The sequence below is a fragment of the Anoplopoma fimbria genome, chromosome 17 (assembly GCF_027596085.1).
Source record: "Anoplopoma fimbria isolate UVic2021 breed Golden Eagle Sablefish chromosome 17, Afim_UVic_2022, whole genome shotgun sequence".
Lineage (NCBI taxonomy): Eukaryota > Metazoa > Chordata > Actinopteri > Perciformes > Anoplopomatidae > Anoplopoma > Anoplopoma fimbria.
In genome coordinates, this window is record NC_072465.1 from 21,676,707 (window position 1) to 21,697,247 (window position 20,541).

The following is a 20,541-nucleotide window of genomic DNA, read 5'->3' on the forward strand; positions in this document are numbered from 1 at the left end:
AAGATGAGCCCGTCTGCATACAATAGGTCTCAGGATGTATTGACCTTTTGAGCAGGAAACCCCCCCCCATGTTGCAGAGTTGCTCTTCAAACTCTATAATTTTCATCGATCCATCCCTCGCCACGTGCAGCTGCTCCATCCGTTTTAACAAAACACATGCTTATTTATCATCATGCAGGCCTTTCTTCACTCGTAGGTCTCAGACATTGATTTCAATTGCAAAATCCATCAGAGAACATGCAGACAGCCTGAGTTTCCCTGTGCGCCCTATTGATTGACAGCTTCCCCCTCAGAGCTTACGCTGAAGTCTAACTGAAGGTGTATTAACCCAGAGCGGGACAATCGGTGTAAATGGGGCCTTTTTGTCGATTTGTGGATAACTACATGCTAAAGCTACTTGCAACAGTAGTATTTATGCTACAATGATGTGTAATCAGAGATGTTTCCACTGTCTAAAACAGTAACACAGTAGTCTCACGGCAATTCGTAAAATAGTCGTGTTCAGGGACATGAATAGCGTTTTCTTTTGTGTCACTCAGCACGACTTTCTTTTCGTGACGACATAGGTTTAGCCAACAAAACTACTTTGTTAAGTTAAGGAAAAACATCATGGTTGGGCTTAGGTTCAGGCAAGAAATCCACGAACACTTAGATTCAGGCAACGAAACCATCTCTTAGGTTAAGGCAACAACATGGCGTCGATCATCGGTCTCCTGGTTGACAGTCTTGGTTGTTGGTGGCAGCACTACAAGTTGTAAACACACAACACAGTCTCACAGCAATTTGTTAAATTGTCACAAAATAAAATGTATAGGTTGTCCCTGGACACCGAAACCAATAGATTGAATTTCGTCCTTATTTCACGAACTTCCAAGATACTTGTCTGAAATGCAACATTGACATATTACTTGTTTTCACATCAAGCAGACACAGAGGAACATAAACATCCACCACCTCTTGTGGGAAATATCTGACACTTAAGCTGCCAAATGCTCCACTATGTTCACTAGTCACTCATTTCTTCAGTGTATTGTTTGGTGCTGGGCATGAAAATCCATCATGTGCCCATAAAGCAGAGCGACAACACACATTTCATTTAACAGGTGTGACTCTCTCTCACTCTCTTTCCACTCACTTTAAGTGTAGCTCTCTATAAATTGAAGTCACATCTGTTCTCTGACAACTGGTCAGAGGCATTCTGTAAAGTTTAATACAACAGGTGGACAGAATAATGTACAATATGATCTCACAATGTCTCATTTCAAGGTCCATTTAATGATTCTTCTAAGGGTTTTTGTCAGTACCACACGGTCCTCATCAGCAAATTCAGTTTGTTCAGTCTCTATTAAACTTCCCATAATTCTTATCACCTCTGGGACTTCTCATACAGATTGACTTTAAAATGTTGAGGTTCGAAGTTAAATCTTGACTTGGAACCTCCATCTCATTATTTAGTCATTCATTGTTGTATTTGTTGACCATAAAATAATTATATAATATAATAACATATAACAAACATCAGCAAATCGTATTTTAAGCGGAGTTGATTCAGTGCCATGTACGACCCACACAATCTCTCTCATGTGTCTGTTTTTGTAGCTGTCATAACACATTGCACCGTCGTGCTCAGCGCTGATTTTGAAAAATCAATGTAGAGGAGGGAAAGTGGTTCCCTGGCAACTTTAGGGAACAGCTTGTGCATCCCTGTCATATTGTCGTGTGAAGGATAGCCGAGGGCCATCTCAACAGTCTGGGGTTGTGTGTCAGTGAATTATTTATCGAAGAGAGAGAGACGCTGACATTTCCACACCCTGCGAGAACGAGAGAGGGTGATGTCTCTCTCAGTGTTCTTCCTCATAGGTGGGGTCGGTTTTCAATATTTAATTCCTGCGTTTACAACTTCAGAAGATACAGCCTTTGTCACTTTGAATGCAATTTATATAGGGCTCAGTGGGGAGCTGTGTGAGAACCAAATAGAATACCAGATTCATCTCCTCAGAAAAGCTGCTCAGGCAGCACAAATATTTGCTCACCCCCTCGTGCTAAATGTATTTGAGCAATAGGGTAAAGCTAACAAGTTTTAAGTGTTTACCATCACAGTGTAGTGCCATTCAATACTGCTCCGATTGCTACACTTAATTTTGAATTAATTAATTTAGAGTTTTTTCTTTTTTTTTTTGCAATGATGGGGCTTCTGCCTCAAGTAAAAGGTTGATTTTTTTTCCTGAAGAGCTCTTGCTCAATTGTGAAAATGTATTTTGTGGAAATATTATGCTGCACAAACCCTCCCAACAGCACTGAATAAGACAGAGAAGGCTGTTTCAATCGACAGACATCAAGAAGCATGTTGAGTCTGAGCGCAAAAGCCTCAAAGCGACACAATGAAGATCCCCAAGGTCACCAGCGGCACCCACCGCCGCTGCTCTTCCCTCAATGCAGCCAGCACGATCTCCTGGTTACCACAGCAACTCTGACGACAAGCCTCCTGTAGTCGATCATCACGTTATCGACACATACAGGCAGATGGCGAGCACGGGGTGGCTCTACACGTGCACGCAAATACTGTACACACAATCTACCGGTGCGATCTAGCTCATTCATATTCTTGTACTATTCCAGCACAAGATGAGAAACACGTACACGCTTCCACACAATTACCAACACTGTTCTTTTGATGCATATCTGCCAAAGGCTTTTTTTGTTTTTCAGTGTGAGCAGCAGATCCTCTTTCACTGAATGTTCAAACTTGTCTGCTGAACAATCAGTCATTGTGAGCTGTAAACAGGTGAAACCATGGAAAGAAATTGGCTTAAGAATGGTTTGGCTTTAGTTTTTGAAGTAAAGTTGGCTGTTGTAGGGACTCATCTGTGCATATAAAAGTCTCAGAGACCAGTTTTTTGTCTTCAGGCTTTGCCCATCCGTATCATCAGATATTTTGTGCAGGTGGTGTCTTGATATCGTAAGATTCCCCCGCTTTTTATTCCAAAGAGTGAGGATAAACACTGATCTGATTATGGTGAGAGGAGACTCCAGGACTAAGATGGATTTCAGGGGCACTTTATTGATGTCTGTGTCCTGCTCTGGAGTCACTGCACATCGGTGGGTGTTGCAGACACTGTTTCTAGACTCACTTTTGCCACTTTCGCACTTGAAAGGTCACATCTCATATTGTGACCAAATATCAGAAGGCTTTTTATTACATTTCGCCACTTTGTGTCTTAAAAGCTCCCAAGTAATTGCACCCTGGGAGGCATCCGTTGTGATTTACGCACCATTCTTTCTCGCACACTTCACTGAACGGGATTCACATCACACTAACTTTTCCATTGTGTGACATGAGTGGAATTTTTTTTCTGCTCCGTGCATCTGGTGCTTGTGACATTTGAATAATTTGTCATGACGTACTAACGTCTGATTCATAGCTTTAAACGCCTCGTTATGTGTTTCCAAGATCCTCACAATGCATTCACAAGAAATAAGACAGCAGTTTGGGCAGTCTCAGCTACAAGTTATCTTAGAAGAGATTTGGCTCACAATTAAGCCAAATCTCTATTGTATCTGTTGTATTGTATCTCTAGTACAATTTTGAGACAAAGAGAAAAAGAAGGAGACTTATTTCAGTTATTACTTTTCTGCTCCCGTTGTCATTTCCTCTCTGTGAGCCGCTCCTCCACTTCCTTTTACCATTTCCTCATATGAATGTCAAAATGTTGAAGGTTAATAATAAGTTAATTATGAGCGAGGATGCTTTGATACAGGGCTCACATTCATGTGGCTCGACAACAAAGTAGAGGAACGTTTTTTTTATTTTGGATCATGGCCATGGCTTTCCAATTCCTAATGTCTATGATTCGATTACATATCCATTAGATCGCTGGCAATCATGTATTTGCCAATAGATCAGTTTTTTTCTGCTGCACTCTGTCATAGCTCTCATGTACCACTGTACAGTGTATTCCTGATCCACCACTAATCCACTAATAAGACAGAAAACACTCCAGGCATGTCATCTGAAGGCAGGTATAGTTAGGGTTTGACGAGGATGCACCATGTTCAATGAACTCCAAGTTGCATCTGCAGATTTGTGTCATACTGGGGAGATAAAAGTGTCACTGGAGCATGTTTTTCTCGCTTGATCTGGCCTCTTTTTTTGAAGATGCTTTGAATGCTGTTAGGAGAGAAAAAGTGTCGACTCTGTGATCATTTGATTTGAGATGAAACAATTAGTCGACTTAAGGCAAAAATGCCAAAACTCACTGGTTCTATATCTTCTTAAAAGTGAATATTTTATGGTTTGGTTAGTTTTCTATTATAAGTAACTGAATATTTGGGGATTTTATCTGTTAGGTTTACAAAACAAGATATTTATATACATCAACACGGGTATTTGTAGAGCATTTTTTTAATTAAGTCTGACATTTCTGAACCAGTCAATTATTTTTGAAAAGAATCCCCAGTGAGTGACTGTTAGTTGCAGCCAACATTTGGTGATAATTAGGGCTGCAATAACTCCTGTTTTTCATAATCAATTGATCTGCCATTGTCACAAAATAGTTAACCAATTCCCATTTTAATATCCCAGTGCCCAACAATCCAAAATCCCCAAATAATCAGTTTACTATCATATCAAGAAAAATGCAGAAAATCCTCACTTTTAAGAAGCTGGAACCAGTAAATGTTTTGCACTTCTGCTTTAAAAAAAATGACTGAAATGTTGGAGTAGTTGCTGTTAAATTTTCTCTCAACTGACTAATTGATTATTTGACTAAGTGCTTCATCTCTTAATGACAATCATGGCTCCTTACTTAAAAACAGACATCATTACCTTCTCTTTAATGTGAACAGTCTGCAGCTGGAGTTCTGGGAAGAACTTTAATCTCTCTTTTGCAAGATTTACTTTGATGCCAGAAGTCATTGTTGTTGTTTGAGGATATCCCACTCTACCAAATAAAAGTCATGTCACATTCACTCAAGCACATACTGCATCATGCAGCACTGTGAGAGGGGAAGACACAGTTTGTCAACAGCATCTCAACACCGAGACCTCTGACGGCGTAACAAGAGCCGGTAACTGTAACAGCATTTTTTCAGCTGCTTCTGAAACAATCCACTGTTCTGCACAGCCTTCGTCTCCACTTTTTAAAGGACACTCACATCTGCAAACTGACATGAGGTTTTTACTTCATTGTCAGTAACCGAGCTGCAGCCTTAATGCTGCTTTTCCCTCCTGTCGTCTTGTGTTGACCCAGTATCACTAAAACCCCTGTTTCTTTGTGTATTTTTCAGATATTCACGCGCTATGGGAAGTGCTACACCTTTAATTCAGGCCAAGATGGACGACCCCTCATGGTGACGATGAAAGGCGGGATGGGCAACGGCCTGGAACTGATGTTGGATATCCAGCAGGATGAATACTTGCCTGTTTGGGGAGAGACTGGTAAGCTTACCTCGAAGATGCACCACATGAAACATCCCGCTCCCAGTTCTGAAAACCTCAGCTAAAACCACAAGATTTTTCTTTAAGTGAGGGCTCTGAGGTATAAAAGAGATTTTTCTCTTTTTTACCTATTAAACACCAAAGTAACCGTTTATTTTCAGTGTTGGTGCTCTAAGAAATCTCAGGGGAAACAACCAATCACAGGGATTCCTCTCTACTCCCTGAGCTAGAGGCCTGACTAAGCTGTTGTGTTGCACTATTGATGGAACTGTGAAACACTAAATCCATTTAGTGTAGTGAGCATGCATACTTGAGACCAAATAGGTTAAAGATTACTTTTATCTGTAGCAAATGTATGGTAAGTTATGCACCTGAAATATGATTTATTCTCTGAAATGTTCCCCACACTTTCAATAATTCTGAGTGATGATCTTGAAAAATACATGCTCTGAAAATTTTTAATGCACTGTGTCCACGGCCGGTTATCGACTAATCTGTATAAAGACAGAGGGATATTGATCAGGACAATTTTATGTCATTGTAGTATAATTGTATCACTTGTCAGTTGGGCTTCAAGTCCACATAAATCAAACAAGAGCAGAACCATTTGCCAGATTTAAAATCAATGGAGGCTTCAGGAGCTTCCAGTCAGTCGACCACTCATCCTCACAGTTGAGTCTCCTCAGTGACGCTCCAGGAGACCCTGAAACTTTGATTTTAATGCAGATGCATATACGAGTGTGTTTGTATCAATATTTTATGTACTCAATGAATGAAAAGAGACAGTTCATTATGGTCCCAGAAACACACTGCACATGATCATCATCAAACATGAAGCAGAAAGCTGTGACTATAATATATGAATATAAAGCGGCATCTAGTCCAAGCCTAAATGATTTAAATATATTAATATTTAATGCTCTTTATGTAAAGTTATTTAATGATTAAAAACTTTTTTTACAAAAGAGGGTGTGATGGAAATCAAAGGATGCAGTAACTGCAATACATACACAGTTGTTTACTTAACTTCCTTTTCATTGTTCGATTTATTTAAATATGATTTCATGATTGAGTTATTTTGCAACGGGATTGGTTTGCAGGTTTTGTCATTATGCCAAAATGATGCAGATTGGTCATTGATTGGTCCTATTATAACAGCATTTAGTACCTGTTTGTTTAATCTGGCCGTATGCCGTGCAATGCATAATGTGCCAGTTCAAACACCTGGGCGCAACTTTTCTCAAAGCGTTCAGAATGTGTGCTCAAGAGCTGTCCGTATTTATCAAATATTTACACGCACAACTTCACACAATGAACAAAGATGAATCTAACCTATTCAACCATGGCCTCATTCCTGTAGAAGCTCATTTACATACAGAAACACCTCCAGAATGCCAAATATGGTCAACACTTCCCTCTGAAAGTTGTTGTAGCCTTAATATTGAGAAACTTTAGAAAGTGCTGCCCTTGCAAACACTTTTTTTTAATCAAACAAATGATTACCGTATTTTCCGCACTATAGGGCGCACTGGATTATAAGGCGCACTGTCAATGAATGGTCTATTTTCGATCTTTTTTCATATATAAGGCGCACCGGACTATAAGGCGCATTAAGCGAAACAAAACAGTCAGTCAGTCAAACTTCCTCCACTTCCTACCATTGATTCATTAACGTTGAATTCTCTCGCAGCTGCTCTATTCCCATGTTCTACTGCGTGACTGATAGCCTTGAGTTTGAAGTCCGCGTCGTAAGCGTGTCTCTTGACAGGAGCCATTTTGGGGTCCTTATACACACACACTGTAATATTATGGTGAAGCACAGTATGTATTACTCCTGACGCTCCTGACTACGGTAGCCGTAATGCTGCAAGCGGTGCGGCTTTGTAGTTTACCAAAGTCGTACTAAAACATTTTGACAGAGCGCCGTGTACCACACAAAATCGCTTCGAGGTCAGTAAACACAACCAGAATTAATCCATATATAAGGCGCTCCGGATTATAAGGCGCACTGTCGTTTTTTGAGAAAATTAAAGGCTTTTGAGTGCGCCTTATAGTGCGGAAAATACGGTAACTTTAGAAATTGGATACGATAACGCACATAGATTACAAACTTACTCTTAATTTGCCTCAGTTTCAGCACATCAGACAAAATACCTGTTCCATCCAAACAATGAATGGATGGAATGGAGGATCAATGATCTATCAGAGGATAAGGACGTTTACTGACAGCACAAGCAAACATGTCATCTCTTAAACTCAGTAGGTGTTCAGTGACTGTGAAGACCTCTCTTTTGAAATCTTTTTGTACCCAATTACCCCACTATATACTGCCCACCTGTGACATTGTCACAAAAGAAAAGCAGCATGCTGATAATGTTTCTGTAACTTCAGTATGTTTCAACCTGGACCTTATTCTCCCATGTGTCTGTTTTTAAATGACAATTTTTCAAAATCCATCAAGAATTGAGAGAGAGTGCTGAAACCAGCAAAGGCAATTGTGAAGCGTCAATACAACGTTGCATTCACTAAAAGTGACAGGCTCAGATTGTTATTATAAGTGTCTTACAACGTTATAAAAATAACCCAACAGAGAAATTATACCTTTTTCTTTACCTATCACTTGATCCGTTGTGTTTGCTACCGTGTCTGAGTCCGGCTCAAGGAGATGTCTTACAGGCAGCCATCGAATTCAAAGTCCTCATTTACATTGTTCAAATCATTTAAACAATTAGCCATGACCTTGATAATCTTTTATATAACAATAATCTCTCCTTGTTCAAACACAAAACTCCGCCTGACTGGCACTTGCCATTTCAGAAAAAGACTTCTCCTTGAGCAAGACTCTTTCCATTATGTTGTCAGACACTTCTAATGTTCTTATGGTACTTATATACTTATGCTTATAATATCAATCAGAGTGGAGAAAGCCTGTCATTGGCAAAAACAAGTACTTTGAGTGGACGCAAATTAACGGTGCCAAATTGCTCCGATATGATTACATTACAGTCCGCTAGCTGCAGCTCTCTCATTCAATGCTGGACAAATTTCAGAAATTGTTGTTCCTATTAGTCAGTTTGACACAAAAACACAAAAGATATCAGGTTAAAAAATCTATGAGTTTTCCTTTAAAGCTCCAAGAAGCTGCAGCGCAAGCCAAATGTTTGTGAATGTTGGTGTATAAACCTGCACCTGCTGGAATATGAAATCTTGCATATAGATGTATGGTAGGTTATCTGATTCTGTAAACGGTATTATTTCAGCCTTTCAGCACTTCTTCCTTGCCAATTTATTCCATCCACCTGACAGGTGTGGCATATCAAGATGTTGATTAAACAGCATGATTATTACAAATGTTACAATCGTCCAAACTAAAATGTGCAGTTTGATGCTAAAGATGTTGAAGACTTGAGTGTTCTCTTCACAGAAGAATCCTGTGTGACTAAAAAAATACCTCAATATACCGGTATTGACAATAATCTGGGTATTTAAAAGATGAAATATTGATACCATGTTGATATTAGTCTATGATAATGTCATGGAAATAATCTAGCACCTCTTAAATTACACTTTTGTACAGGTATGGTTACACATTTTCTACCTACCTTCACTAAATATACTAAGTTAAAGATAAATTTGACGTATAGGATTGTCATTATTTTTCCAAATTTTCTTTAGATATCACGAGAATATAGTTATTGTGAATTCTATGTGCATATAGTGATTTCATATAGTGAAATCTGAAACTTTGACAGCAGTAAGCCATGTCAAAATCATAGATCAGAGGGCAAAATAAATGTATTTCTTCAACATAAAGATGCACATTTTACCCGTTCCCTTGGCACAACTGTGTAATAATGTGTTCTTCTTTCATTTTCTTTTCTCCTATCCCCCCATGAGTTGCACCTTTATAAAGTCTGAAATTAATATCATTCACAGATCCTTTGGATCACCTTTAAGGCTCCACAGTTGCTAAGTGATGCAGAACAAGAGAAACCAGTGGAAATAGCGCCATTTAAAGGGATAATTTCACTCTTGACCGAACTGATTACTATGGTTTATAAATAAGAACAAAAATATCTTGAGGAAGTTTACAATCTCTCCATTATTTAACTGGTTGAGTTTGTGTGTCTTTAATGTATGTGTACCACTGAGAGTGTGTTGGTTTTCCTGCTTATAATGGTTCTAAATGTACTCACATTCAAGGGCACAAGAAGACAAATGAATAAATCAGATTCTGTGTCTAGAAATCATTGCACGCATGGTTGAAGCGCTAAAACTGTGAATGTGCATGGTTGATAAATGAGGCCTCAGGTCTAAACAAGTAGCTGAGTATCCATCCATTCATTTTTTATACCCACTTATCTCCTTCAGGCTCGCATGGGGTCGGAGCATATTTCCGCATGCATTATGTGAGAGGCAGGTAACTCCCGGGATTCTGTGAGAGTTTCTAACACATGTAAACACTCACTTTCACACATGTAGAGAAGTGTAAAGCTTTTACTTCACATGAACTGTGGGAGGGAAGAGGAGCAATCAGGAAATACAGGCAGACACGGGGAGAACATGCAAACTCCTCACAGAAACAACGCTGCTGGGAGCTTTGATTTCAAACCCTTCATGTTGTTAGGCAACAGTGGCAACCACTGAGAACCTGTACTTTTATTTTAAACTACCAAAAGACCTCAGCATGATGAATAAAAAGAGACATCCAAGAAAATATTAGTGGGCAGGCTTGATAATGTAGTTTGGTAAAAAAAAAAAATTGACAACTAAATTTGATTCCCTGCAGTCTCTCACTGTTGAGTTTATGGTTTTCTTGTCAAAACCATAGCAACGGTAAGTCTCCAGGCTGTATTGACTTTTTTTTTTAAGACTTAATGTGTAATTTTTGCATACCTGAAATTATTTCCCAACAAAGCACAGGCAGTGAAATAACTGTGAGGCAGCTGGACATGTTTGTTCAGCGCCAAGTATGTTTTCCAAATCATTATTCCAATTGTATAAAGATGACAGATGGCTATGACTTAAAGATGACATGTGCTTGGGCGCTGCTCGTGTACAGTATATGTTGGCGCCACAAGCCTGAAGCATTAGTCTTGGTATCAGCAGAAGATGGCTTTGTATCGAGTCTCAGAAGAGCATATGTGTAATAGTTTAAGTCCGTCGCTCTTTGTCGGAGCTCTCTTGCTGAATTTCAGTCGCATCCCTGAGCTCTTTAATTGAAATCATGACAAAGCCTGGCACTTAGAGGACGATGCCGTGTGACAAGCAGGGAGGAAAGGCGGCAGGAAACAGGCATCCCACTTCATCCCCGATGCCAACACTCAAAGGAACTAAATCTCCTGAATCCAGCCTGCCATGATAAGCAGTTCCAGGCCTCAGCAAATGTGATAGACATATGTTTGCGTAAGCATAGGCTTGAGTCACGATGTCATTGTGATGTTCCCCCAGATCTCAGTATCAAAGAGGCCAATCTCCTTCATTTAAAATCTATACAGCAGAGTGCTGGAGCAAAAGGAGCTGTCAGCTGTATTGATTTTCCTTTTATCTTCATGATCATTTATTTATTAATTCATCTATTCACTTTCACGTTTACCCCTGCAGTAAATAAGAGTCCTGTGGGGCTCTTATTGTCATCAACCGCTATAGAAAGTCTCTTTTTTTCCGTTTACTCCACATTCCAGCAATTTTGAACTCCTGAATGACAACAATGTCATTTTCATCCCTGGAAGAACATCGATGTAACTAATGAATATTATCAAATACACCCGAAGAATGCTTCTTTCCACCTACAAGTCAATGATGATTTATAATTTCTCATTTGTGTATTTTAATGTTATTTGTATTTTGTTTTCCAGCTTGTTTTCCACTCTCATATTCCACTGCTGCAAAGCTTTGTCTTCATTTGATTGGTAACAACTGCTGCGGTGTAGATCACATAAGCCAACGTGTGCATACAAATCATCATCCCTGTTGTAAATGTCCTAACCTCTTCTTGTCAACAGACGAGACATCGTTTGAAGCGGGGATCAAAGTTCAGATCCACACCCAGGATGAGCCGCCGTTCATAGACCAGCTGGGCTTTGGAGTGGCGCCGGGGTTTCAGACCTTTGTCTCCTGTCAAGAACAACGGGTACGTCTTGAGAAAGATGACAGCAATGAAATATGGAAAGTGCAAGAATATATCTCAGCACATTTTGAAAGGGAGAATCTGTATGTCAGTATTGGCCTTTTAAAGCTGGGGTAGCTAGTATATCTTTTGTCATCATCGGTCCAAAAAAATACCATAATAACCTTTCAGCATCCTGTAATTCATGTTGTCAGGGAGAAAACGACACTTCTGCACCTCTTCCTAACTTTCAGGCTTTAGACAATACAGCCAGTGACAGGAGGATTTGGCCAATCGCAAGTATATTCAGAGATAGGGCTGCTCTACATGTACAGATTTTTGTGCACACCCTTTGATGAAAGCGGGATATCCTGCAGGAACAGTAAATATTCCAGCATTGGAAAGCAACCCCAAACAAAAGAAGTGTGCTAAACTATTAGCAACATTTTCTCTCCATCTCTGAAATGCTTATTGCTGATATCATAGCTAGCTAGAGCAACAAATAACAGTATTTTTATCTCAAAAGGCTGAAAGGTTATTATCTATTATTATGGATTGTTTGCCCAATAATCCCCCAACAAAGAAATGATTGCCTGCAAATCAAATAATCATTTGTATACTGCCAAAAGTATACAAATATTATATAAATAATAAGGAGAACGATAATAACCTGTATTTGTATAGTTCTTTTTGAAGAAAACCACAAAAAAGACAATACAAATGCACCGCCTCTTTAGTTTTAAATCCAAATCATGGGACTGAGTCTGAATCTAAGGGTTCAGTGCAGGTATATATGGGCACAAAAGCCCAAAGTATACTGAGTTATCAGAAACATAAAGTTGTGTGTAATCTGCATAGACATGAAATTATATTTATTTTGTTCTGCCAAGCATTCTTATGGCTTTGAGCCAGGTTTTGACTATACAAACGGCCCAGAGTGTGTGTGTACGTAGGTTTCTGTGAATAATTACTTCAATAGCAATGCTGCTAGTCTCTTTTCAGTCCTGATAGTATTTTACTAAATCACACATTTTCTAGTCTTCATAGTGGAGGTGGCATAAGTCAGCGTGGCTCATACCTATGATAAGATGTTCCTGTTATATTTGTGTCATTAGCTCAGCTTCATTGTTTGTCCTATATACCCAAAGACTGTATATAAGAAGTTGATCCTTTTTATCGTGATCACCCACTGGTTATTGACTACGTTTTTGAAGCCTCAAGTTCGGCATTTTGGCCATCGCCATCTTGGTTTTTGGCTGTTGCCATCTTGGGGTTTTTGCAACTAAAAATAACACGAAAGGGTGGATCTAATTACAACCGAACAACCTAAATGTCATATATAACTTTCATGAACTGAAAACACGATGTTAAAGGGATAGAGTTTTAAGAACACGTGAACAACTCCCAGTCCGGACAACGCTGTGGTAGCAACCTGTCAATTGAGAGGTAGCCACGCCCTAAAGCATACCCTGCTTTATCTTCTATTTTACTCTAAATTGGACCATTATTTACTAAATAAAAATAATTTGTATTGAAGAAACTAGCGATTGAGACCATAGACTCATCATTACAATGTTTATTGATGTAATAAATCAAGTGGGAAGAATGGTTATTTTCTCATAGACTTCTATCCAATCGGTTTTCCATTGCAACCAGAGGAGTCACCCCCTGATGACCATTAGAAACAATGCAAATTAAGTCAATTTACTTTTCAGAACCAGAAGTTGCCATCTGAATAAACCCTGCCAACTCTGCTGGTGGTTTAGAAAAGAACTCTGCTTGTCACGCTGTACATCACCGGACAATTACCATCTGACAATTCTGTCAGTTTTTCAATAGAGGCAAACAAATCTGATTGCTTTTCTGTCCCAGATATCTGGGATGTCACAAATAGAATTTGACTAGAAAATTGTCGCGCAAACACTGTATATAGTGTGAACATACGTCAACTCATAAAGTGTCTACAACCAGTGATGTATCTTTGGATCATTGTTGGCGTTTTGGGGCTTCAGACATCCTGCATGGCCCAGGTGACCCTGCCAGGGTTGATCAAGCTCTGGACTGGTTCCCAGCAACACTCGCACTCTCCAGCTCTCTTCCCCTTGATCCAAACCATCTGGAGGGATCTGCTGCCTCCGAGGCACTCCTGATGGCTCTGCCCTTGTCTGCCCTCGTCACTCCCAGCAGACCGAGAGCTTTACCAAACACTCACAGTCGGTATCTCCATCATTTGAAATTTAAACAGTGAGCACAATCTCTTCAGTTAGCCAGTTTATCAGAAGCCCTCTCTGCGGGTTTAACAGTGTCAAGGCAAATGGGACACATTCTGAATGTATCTAAAGCTCCACTTAGGGATATATTTATATGAATTTTAAATCAAATGACTCCTTGTTATCTGAAAAGGTGGCTCATGCTGCAAACGCTGAGATTTCTGACCTATCTCTCTGCACACACAATTGTTAACCTCCTGGTTCAAACACAGACTGCATGGTCCATTCTTTCTTCCTCCATTACAAACATTTCCAAACATTAATCTGATAATTAAACTGATCACATAAACAAAGGTTACAAAGGAGAATGGAATACCAGTGCTTTACTTGAGTATTTCCACTACTTCACTATATTTCAGAGGCAAACATTGTACTTTTTACTCCAGTTTGTCATCTATAGTTACTATGACTAAGATTTTACATAAAACATACGATAACCTATAAAACACAATGCATTGTTCAAGGTTAAACCTGTATTTCTCAATCCTTTTGGCTTGTGAACCCTAACAAAATAAACAGTGTCTAGTTGGGCCTAGTTCAGAAGTCTATGAGTTGTTAGCAGTTCAACCAAAAGCAATTTCCTCTCTGAACCTCTCTGGTTGTTTCATTTGAATAACTGTTTGAGTTTCAAAGAGGTAAACTTATCTAGTATGTCACCAAAAAAGCAAAGTATAGAAGTATAATTTGGGTTATTTTGGGTTTCTAACATATATACATGCTTAAACGTTCAAAGAGCACATTATTTTGTGCATGCTGTCTATGTTTATATTCACCCTCTGTCTGCAACGCTCTGTTTTAGTGCCTGACTCTTTAAGTTGTGCTCCTGAAAAAGCCCTTTCTGCTTTGAATGGCCTGGGAGAAAAATATGGTGGACCTTTGCTAAGGTAGCAAACACGGCGTCAGATGCTATGGCGTTATCAGCTGTAACCACTGTATGAGAGCAATGCAGAGCGTCGGCCATGAGTAGTGAAGCGGGCTCACATGAATACATGTGCACAGATTGTAAAGCCCTCTGAGGCAAATTTGTAATTTGTGATTCTGGGCTATACAAAATAAACTGAATTGAATTGAATTGAATTTAATAAACACCTAAAAGGCACACGCCGACCTCAGATTCAATATCATTGATAGTTACTATATTAAGACTCTGAATATTGTTAAGGAAACCATTTCATTTGTAAGGGAGTGTTTTCATATTCCTGTATTCGTTCTTTTACTTAGAAAGGATCTGAATGCTTCTTCCACCACTTAACAAATTGGTTCTTCAATCTGGGTGTTCACAATCATGAGGTCACACAGGAGCATGTACCTCCGTGATTGAGCAGCCCAAGAGAGTTGCATGATTGTCACCGGCCATTTTCAAGCCTTTTGTTGGCCCCTTGGGAGTTGAAATGAGGCGTCCCAGCACTGAACTCTCCGCGCTGTGCTGTGTTTTGAAGGACAAATGCTGTTCTGCCTCCACAAAAAGAAGGTTAAAAACATAATTCTAAATGGAAATCAATCAATCCTGTGTTTCTGAGTCCGCCTCAGACCCATCAATAACATGACAGCTCCTTTTCTCGGTTGAAAAGCCTGTTTAGTGAGCTGGAAATTGAACGCTGAGCCATTCAGACATTAACCACATATTACCCAACCCAACAGTGCAATTGAAGGTCCTGTTCATGTTTGTGGGTCCTTGGAGACCTTGGGCCCTTGTGTAGTTCTTATAGTTACAAACCTGAGGATGTAACATTATTACAGAAACTCAAACTTTGTCCAGCTGGCTTCTGAAAGTCTGTATTGTATGTGTATGTAGGTTATTCCTCTACACTGTGCAAGCATACAGCCAGACAAATCATATACTCTGGCCCCTAATATGCTACAGAACCATGCATAATGAATGGAGGACAGAGAGGGATGGATTTGGGAGTGATCTCAGTCCTTCCACGTCCACACGACCACTGAGTGTGTTCCAGTGTCGGCGGGCTGCAGCAGGATTTTGCATGCTGCCAATGTCGCGTCTGCAGGAAACTGTCCCTCTTTGTTTTTCTCTATTTCTCACAAGCTCCTTTACTTTTTTTACCTTTCCAACAGTCATTACAATTCCTCTAATACAATGCCTCTCTCTTTAATATGATTCCCCCTCTCTCTCTCTCTCTCTCTCTCTCTGTCTCTCCCCCAATCTCTCTATTTATTTCACAGGCTGGCAGGCTCCCTCTTCATTAATCTAATGCAGTTTGCTCACATTTATTCAACTGCCTTCTTCAGCAGTCCTGTAGTGTAAAATTGTCGGGGTCTTTTCAGTCTGCCAAACTGTCAGTCACCATGACCCCACAAAAGAAAAATCTGCAATTTCTCCTTACTTAACATAAAAAGCAAACGAGAACAGAATGTTTCTGCTCCATCCTCCTCTTTTTATGTCCGCAGTGACTCTTGATTTTCCCCTTGTTTCTACATCTTCCCCATGTTTGCACTCGCTCACCGTTAAAGAAGGGGGAATTGAGGTCATACTCTTTAACATGATTTGTTTTCTTCTTTATGGTCTTTAAACAGCACGCTGACATGTCCTCAAATCTCGCACACCAGACTCGCTTTTGTCCACACTTGCAGAATAAAGCTTTTGCAGGAGTTTAACCAACAGGAAGTAATGACGCCACAAGGTGGTTTAGGATGGCTGAGTAGAGCTTTACAAAATGTAGAGAAATAGAAATGGCAGAACTCTGAGCATAAGAGAGCCATTACTACACAGTCACATCGTCTTCTCCATGTGATGAGGGGAATAAATACATAAGCACCTTCTATTGATTACCACATTTTACCAACCTCTGATGGTTTTTAATGTTCTGTTTGACTTTGTGACGCGTCCTTGATGTGAAAATAAACAGAGAAACCATTCTAATCTTCTGATTAGATTTTAGTCAGAGCTGTCTGGCTTACTTGAGTGTATGTTAATGTGTGTGAACCCCGTATGAGCATGTTGAACACCGCCTGGGGTTATTAGTAACCGAATCCTGTGCACGACACACGTGGCTGCCTCTTGCAATCCAGTACAAATTGTAAAAAAAAAGCTGATCCCTGAATCATCACAGTGCCCTTCAATTTTTTGCAGAGTGAGCACCCAGTGATGAACTGATGAGATTGAAACACACTGGGGCTGTTTTATAGCATTTAATGCATCACCTTTGTCATTTTTTAAAGATATGTGACTTTCAAAAAGTGCTCTGTTGGAGTGATTTCACTTTACTTTTTCTACATGACTAGTATGGCGCAACCTCAAGTGTGAACAAGACTCATTGGTTCCTGTTTCTGGAGTTGGATGTTTATATTTTTACATTCGTCCTACTTTGTATATTTTAATTTCTGTATTCATTATTTTCTAAGTATTTTCTGTTGATTGCTTTCTCTCATTTTGATTCTAAAATGCTTGGATGCCCTGATGATGAAGGTCAGGGACTAGTAGTGCCTACGGTTGTGATCACTCCAGTAGTCAAGTAACATGCACATCATTATCTCATCTTTATTAAGATTTATTTAGTTTTCTTTTTTAAGTGTTGGGAATGTGCTAGTTGTCTGACCTAGACTTCTATTTTATTGGTTTGATGGTTTATTTATATGCTGCTTAAATGGGCCACTATAATGTATTCCATGTTACTGTGTGTTATGCTAAATTTAGTTGAAAAATGGCACAAAAAAATTATGAATAATAAAACAACCGTGTTATTACTCACATGCTGAAACAATTAGTCAGCTAATTAATAAGTCGATGATATTCATTGTTTTAAGTAATTCCTTAAGTACGAACGCCAAAATATGGTATCAACTTCTCAATTATGAATTTTTGCTTGTTTTTCTTTTTCAGTTAACTGATACCTCTGGGGTTTAGCTTTACAAAACAAGCAATCTGAATATGTGAACTTTGGCCTCAGGAAATTGTATTGTATTAACAGTGTTTACCTGAGGGGGAACCGGAGGGTTTGTGCTATTCTTCCACAACAACGCAGTACAGAGTTGCGTTCATGAACTTACTAGCAGTGCACGCTCACATGCACTAAAAGCATACGCGGCTGGCCTTGCCATGTCAACAAAGCACGGGAAAGCTTGGATAACAACAGACATAGAGGGAGCGTGACTTCATTCTCTGCTCAGGTAGCCGTTACTCCACTATATATTTATACATCAAATTGTTGTTTGCTGCTATATTAATGCTCTGGATCCCACATATTGCACATTTAAATTAACAACGATATTATCAGGCCATATGAAGACATGTAGAATTATATTAGCCTATAATATTTGAATTGTAGAGTCAAACAGGAACATAATTATGAAATTATTTAGGGTTGTCAAACTCAAAATGTATTAAAAAAAAAAAAAAAAAAATCATAATATATCAGCGGACTAATTGCACAAGTCTTGACCATCCGGAAATTGTGTTTGTGCCGAAAAGAAAATTCGAAATACGAAATAATTGGTGGTGATTGCGGCAAGTTCTCCTGAATCACACCTACACGCCACTTAAGAACCAATCCGTTTTTAAGAGCTTCTTGCATGAGGCCCATTGTGTTAAACAAAGTTGAGGATATACAGATGTCAGAGAACAGAGTTCAGCATCCTCAAAGAGTCTCTCTGTGTTTGACTGAGACAGAAGTGTCTCTGTATGCACATAATGTGGATATTTTAACTTCAGCTTGCACCAGAGTGATAGAAAATGTATATTTGTGGATCAAAATCAGAAGGAACATGGCACCACACGTCCTGCAGCAAAGCTGTTCAGAGTGTAAACTTCAACATCACAGCTCCACCACACAGCTGATACTATTCAGTTCCTGCACGGAGAGTGGGCAGTACAATGAAAGCACCGAGAGAAACTAGAAATAGTAGAGGCGTAGGAGAGAAGCTCTTTCAATACGCACCACTAAACACATGTATTCACCACTGTTAAAGAATGAGATTAATATTCTGTGCCAAACACAATGAAAATCTTTAATGGCCTGAAATATATTAACAGAAATCACAAGGTCCAAAAACTGTATTAACAGGGCGAATGACAATATGCTCTAAAACTAAATTGGTTCTGCTCTGCTGCTTCTCCGTCTCTCAGCTGACGTACCTTCCTCCGCCGTGGGGCGACTGCAAGGCCACGGCGATGGACTCAGACTTCTTCAGCACTTACAGCATCACTGCCTGCCGGATCGACTGCGAGACCCGATACCTGGTGGAGAACTGCAACTGCAGGATGGTCCACATGCCTGGTAGGAACCAGAAGGGCATCTCATTGCTGGATACAAACACAGTATATCTGCATTTATTCATAAAGATGTTCCAGTGTCTGTTGTTGTTATTGTTGTTGTTTTTGTTGTTGTTGAAAAAAAGTGCTGTAGATTGAAATCTTGGCAGAGACAATTTTTACAGAACAAACAGCGACTGCAGATGCATCAGACACTTTCACACTCCAGTGAATCGGAAAAACTCCACTATTTTCACTTTGCGTTTGTGCAGTGATTACAGATGGAATTCGCCTTCTACCTCTTACATTTAATCTCCGAGTGGCATCTCAGACGGCAAATGAGAAAGGAGTTGGGCACAGAGGAAACACTTGAATTTGAAAATGATTGTTAATGTCTCTCTCTTCAATCAGGGTCACTTTCAGCTCGGTGTTTGCACATCCTGAGCCAGACAATCTATCTGTGTTATAATCAGGATTAGCTGCTATTTTATAGTGATTGTGCACCTGATTAATGTGAGTCTAGACATGACTCCCCAGCTAAAACACCTATTCATCTCTGCTATATCCCTGTCATTGGAGTGATTTTCAAAGAGGATGAAGCAAAGGGCAATGAATAATTGGGAAATCATTCCCTTTACATCTAGGACACGTCTGCTTCCTGTGTTGAGGGAGAGAATGGTTCAACTGCCACTAGAGAGAGTGATTGAGACGGTGAGAGACTGAAAGTGCTGACGAGAGGCGGTGAAAGTACAAAAGTTCATGGAATCACTTACGAGATGAGATCACATTTGTGACGAATATCCAGTCCTGATAAGGACGGTAATGACAGTCTGAGACAAAATTAATTACATGCCCGGATCTCGTCATCTTTCCTTCATCTTCTAAAAACCCTCTTTCTCCCTCTTTTGTTGAACATTGAGAACATTTTGTTTTTCTTCTGCCTCTCTTTAGGAGATGCCCCATACTGCACCCCGGAGCAGTACAAGGAGTGTGCAGATCCCGCCTTGGGTAAGGAGATAACCCAGCATACTGCCTGTATGTGTGTGTGTGTGTGTCTGTGTGTGTTTGTGTGTGTGTGTGTGTCTGTGTGTGTCTGTGTGTGTTTGTGTGTGTGTCCCACTGTTCAGAGCATCAGAGCCTCAGATCCATGCTGATAACAGATAATAGTGTTCCTTCAGCCTGATAGCAGCCATTCTCAAATGGTGAACCTCAGGCCTGGCGCTGAGGCTCTCCTTTTCACACTCCCCTGTCTCTCAATCAACGGATACCTTTCAGCATTCATGTCTGCTTCTTGTTTTTCTCATTGACTCACAATCTCTCACTCTCTCATGACACTTTTCGTGTGTTGGCCTTTGGCTGCCGCTGTCTCTCCGACTCTGTTTCACGTGGATCTTATATCTTTTATATTTTTCTTATAAGGGTCTTGAAAGGATTGTCTCCTTGTGGCGTCATTTTACAGATTTTCTTTTAGAGATTTTGTGTTTGTCATCCCGGGGTGATGATAAATCTATCTTGTGTC

At 39.8% G+C, this 20,541-nt stretch overlaps 1 protein-coding gene across 3 annotated transcripts in view; it reads left to right on the forward strand.

Moving 5' to 3' along the window:
* Positions 1 to 20,541, forward strand: part of asic1b (acid-sensing (proton-gated) ion channel 1b) — a 151,834-nt gene that overhangs the window by 122,813 nt on the left and 8,480 nt on the right. For all 3 annotated transcript variants that reach the window (XM_054616569.1, XM_054616567.1, XM_054616568.1), the window contains 4 exons: positions 5,287 to 5,437; positions 11,443 to 11,570; positions 18,897 to 19,047; positions 19,974 to 20,030. In XM_054616569.1, the coding sequence (XP_054472544.1) occupies positions 5,287 to 5,437; positions 11,443 to 11,570; positions 18,897 to 19,047; positions 19,974 to 20,030 (487 nt within the window). The remainder of the gene's footprint in view (positions 1 to 5,286; positions 5,438 to 11,442; positions 11,571 to 18,896; positions 19,048 to 19,973; positions 20,031 to 20,541) is intronic.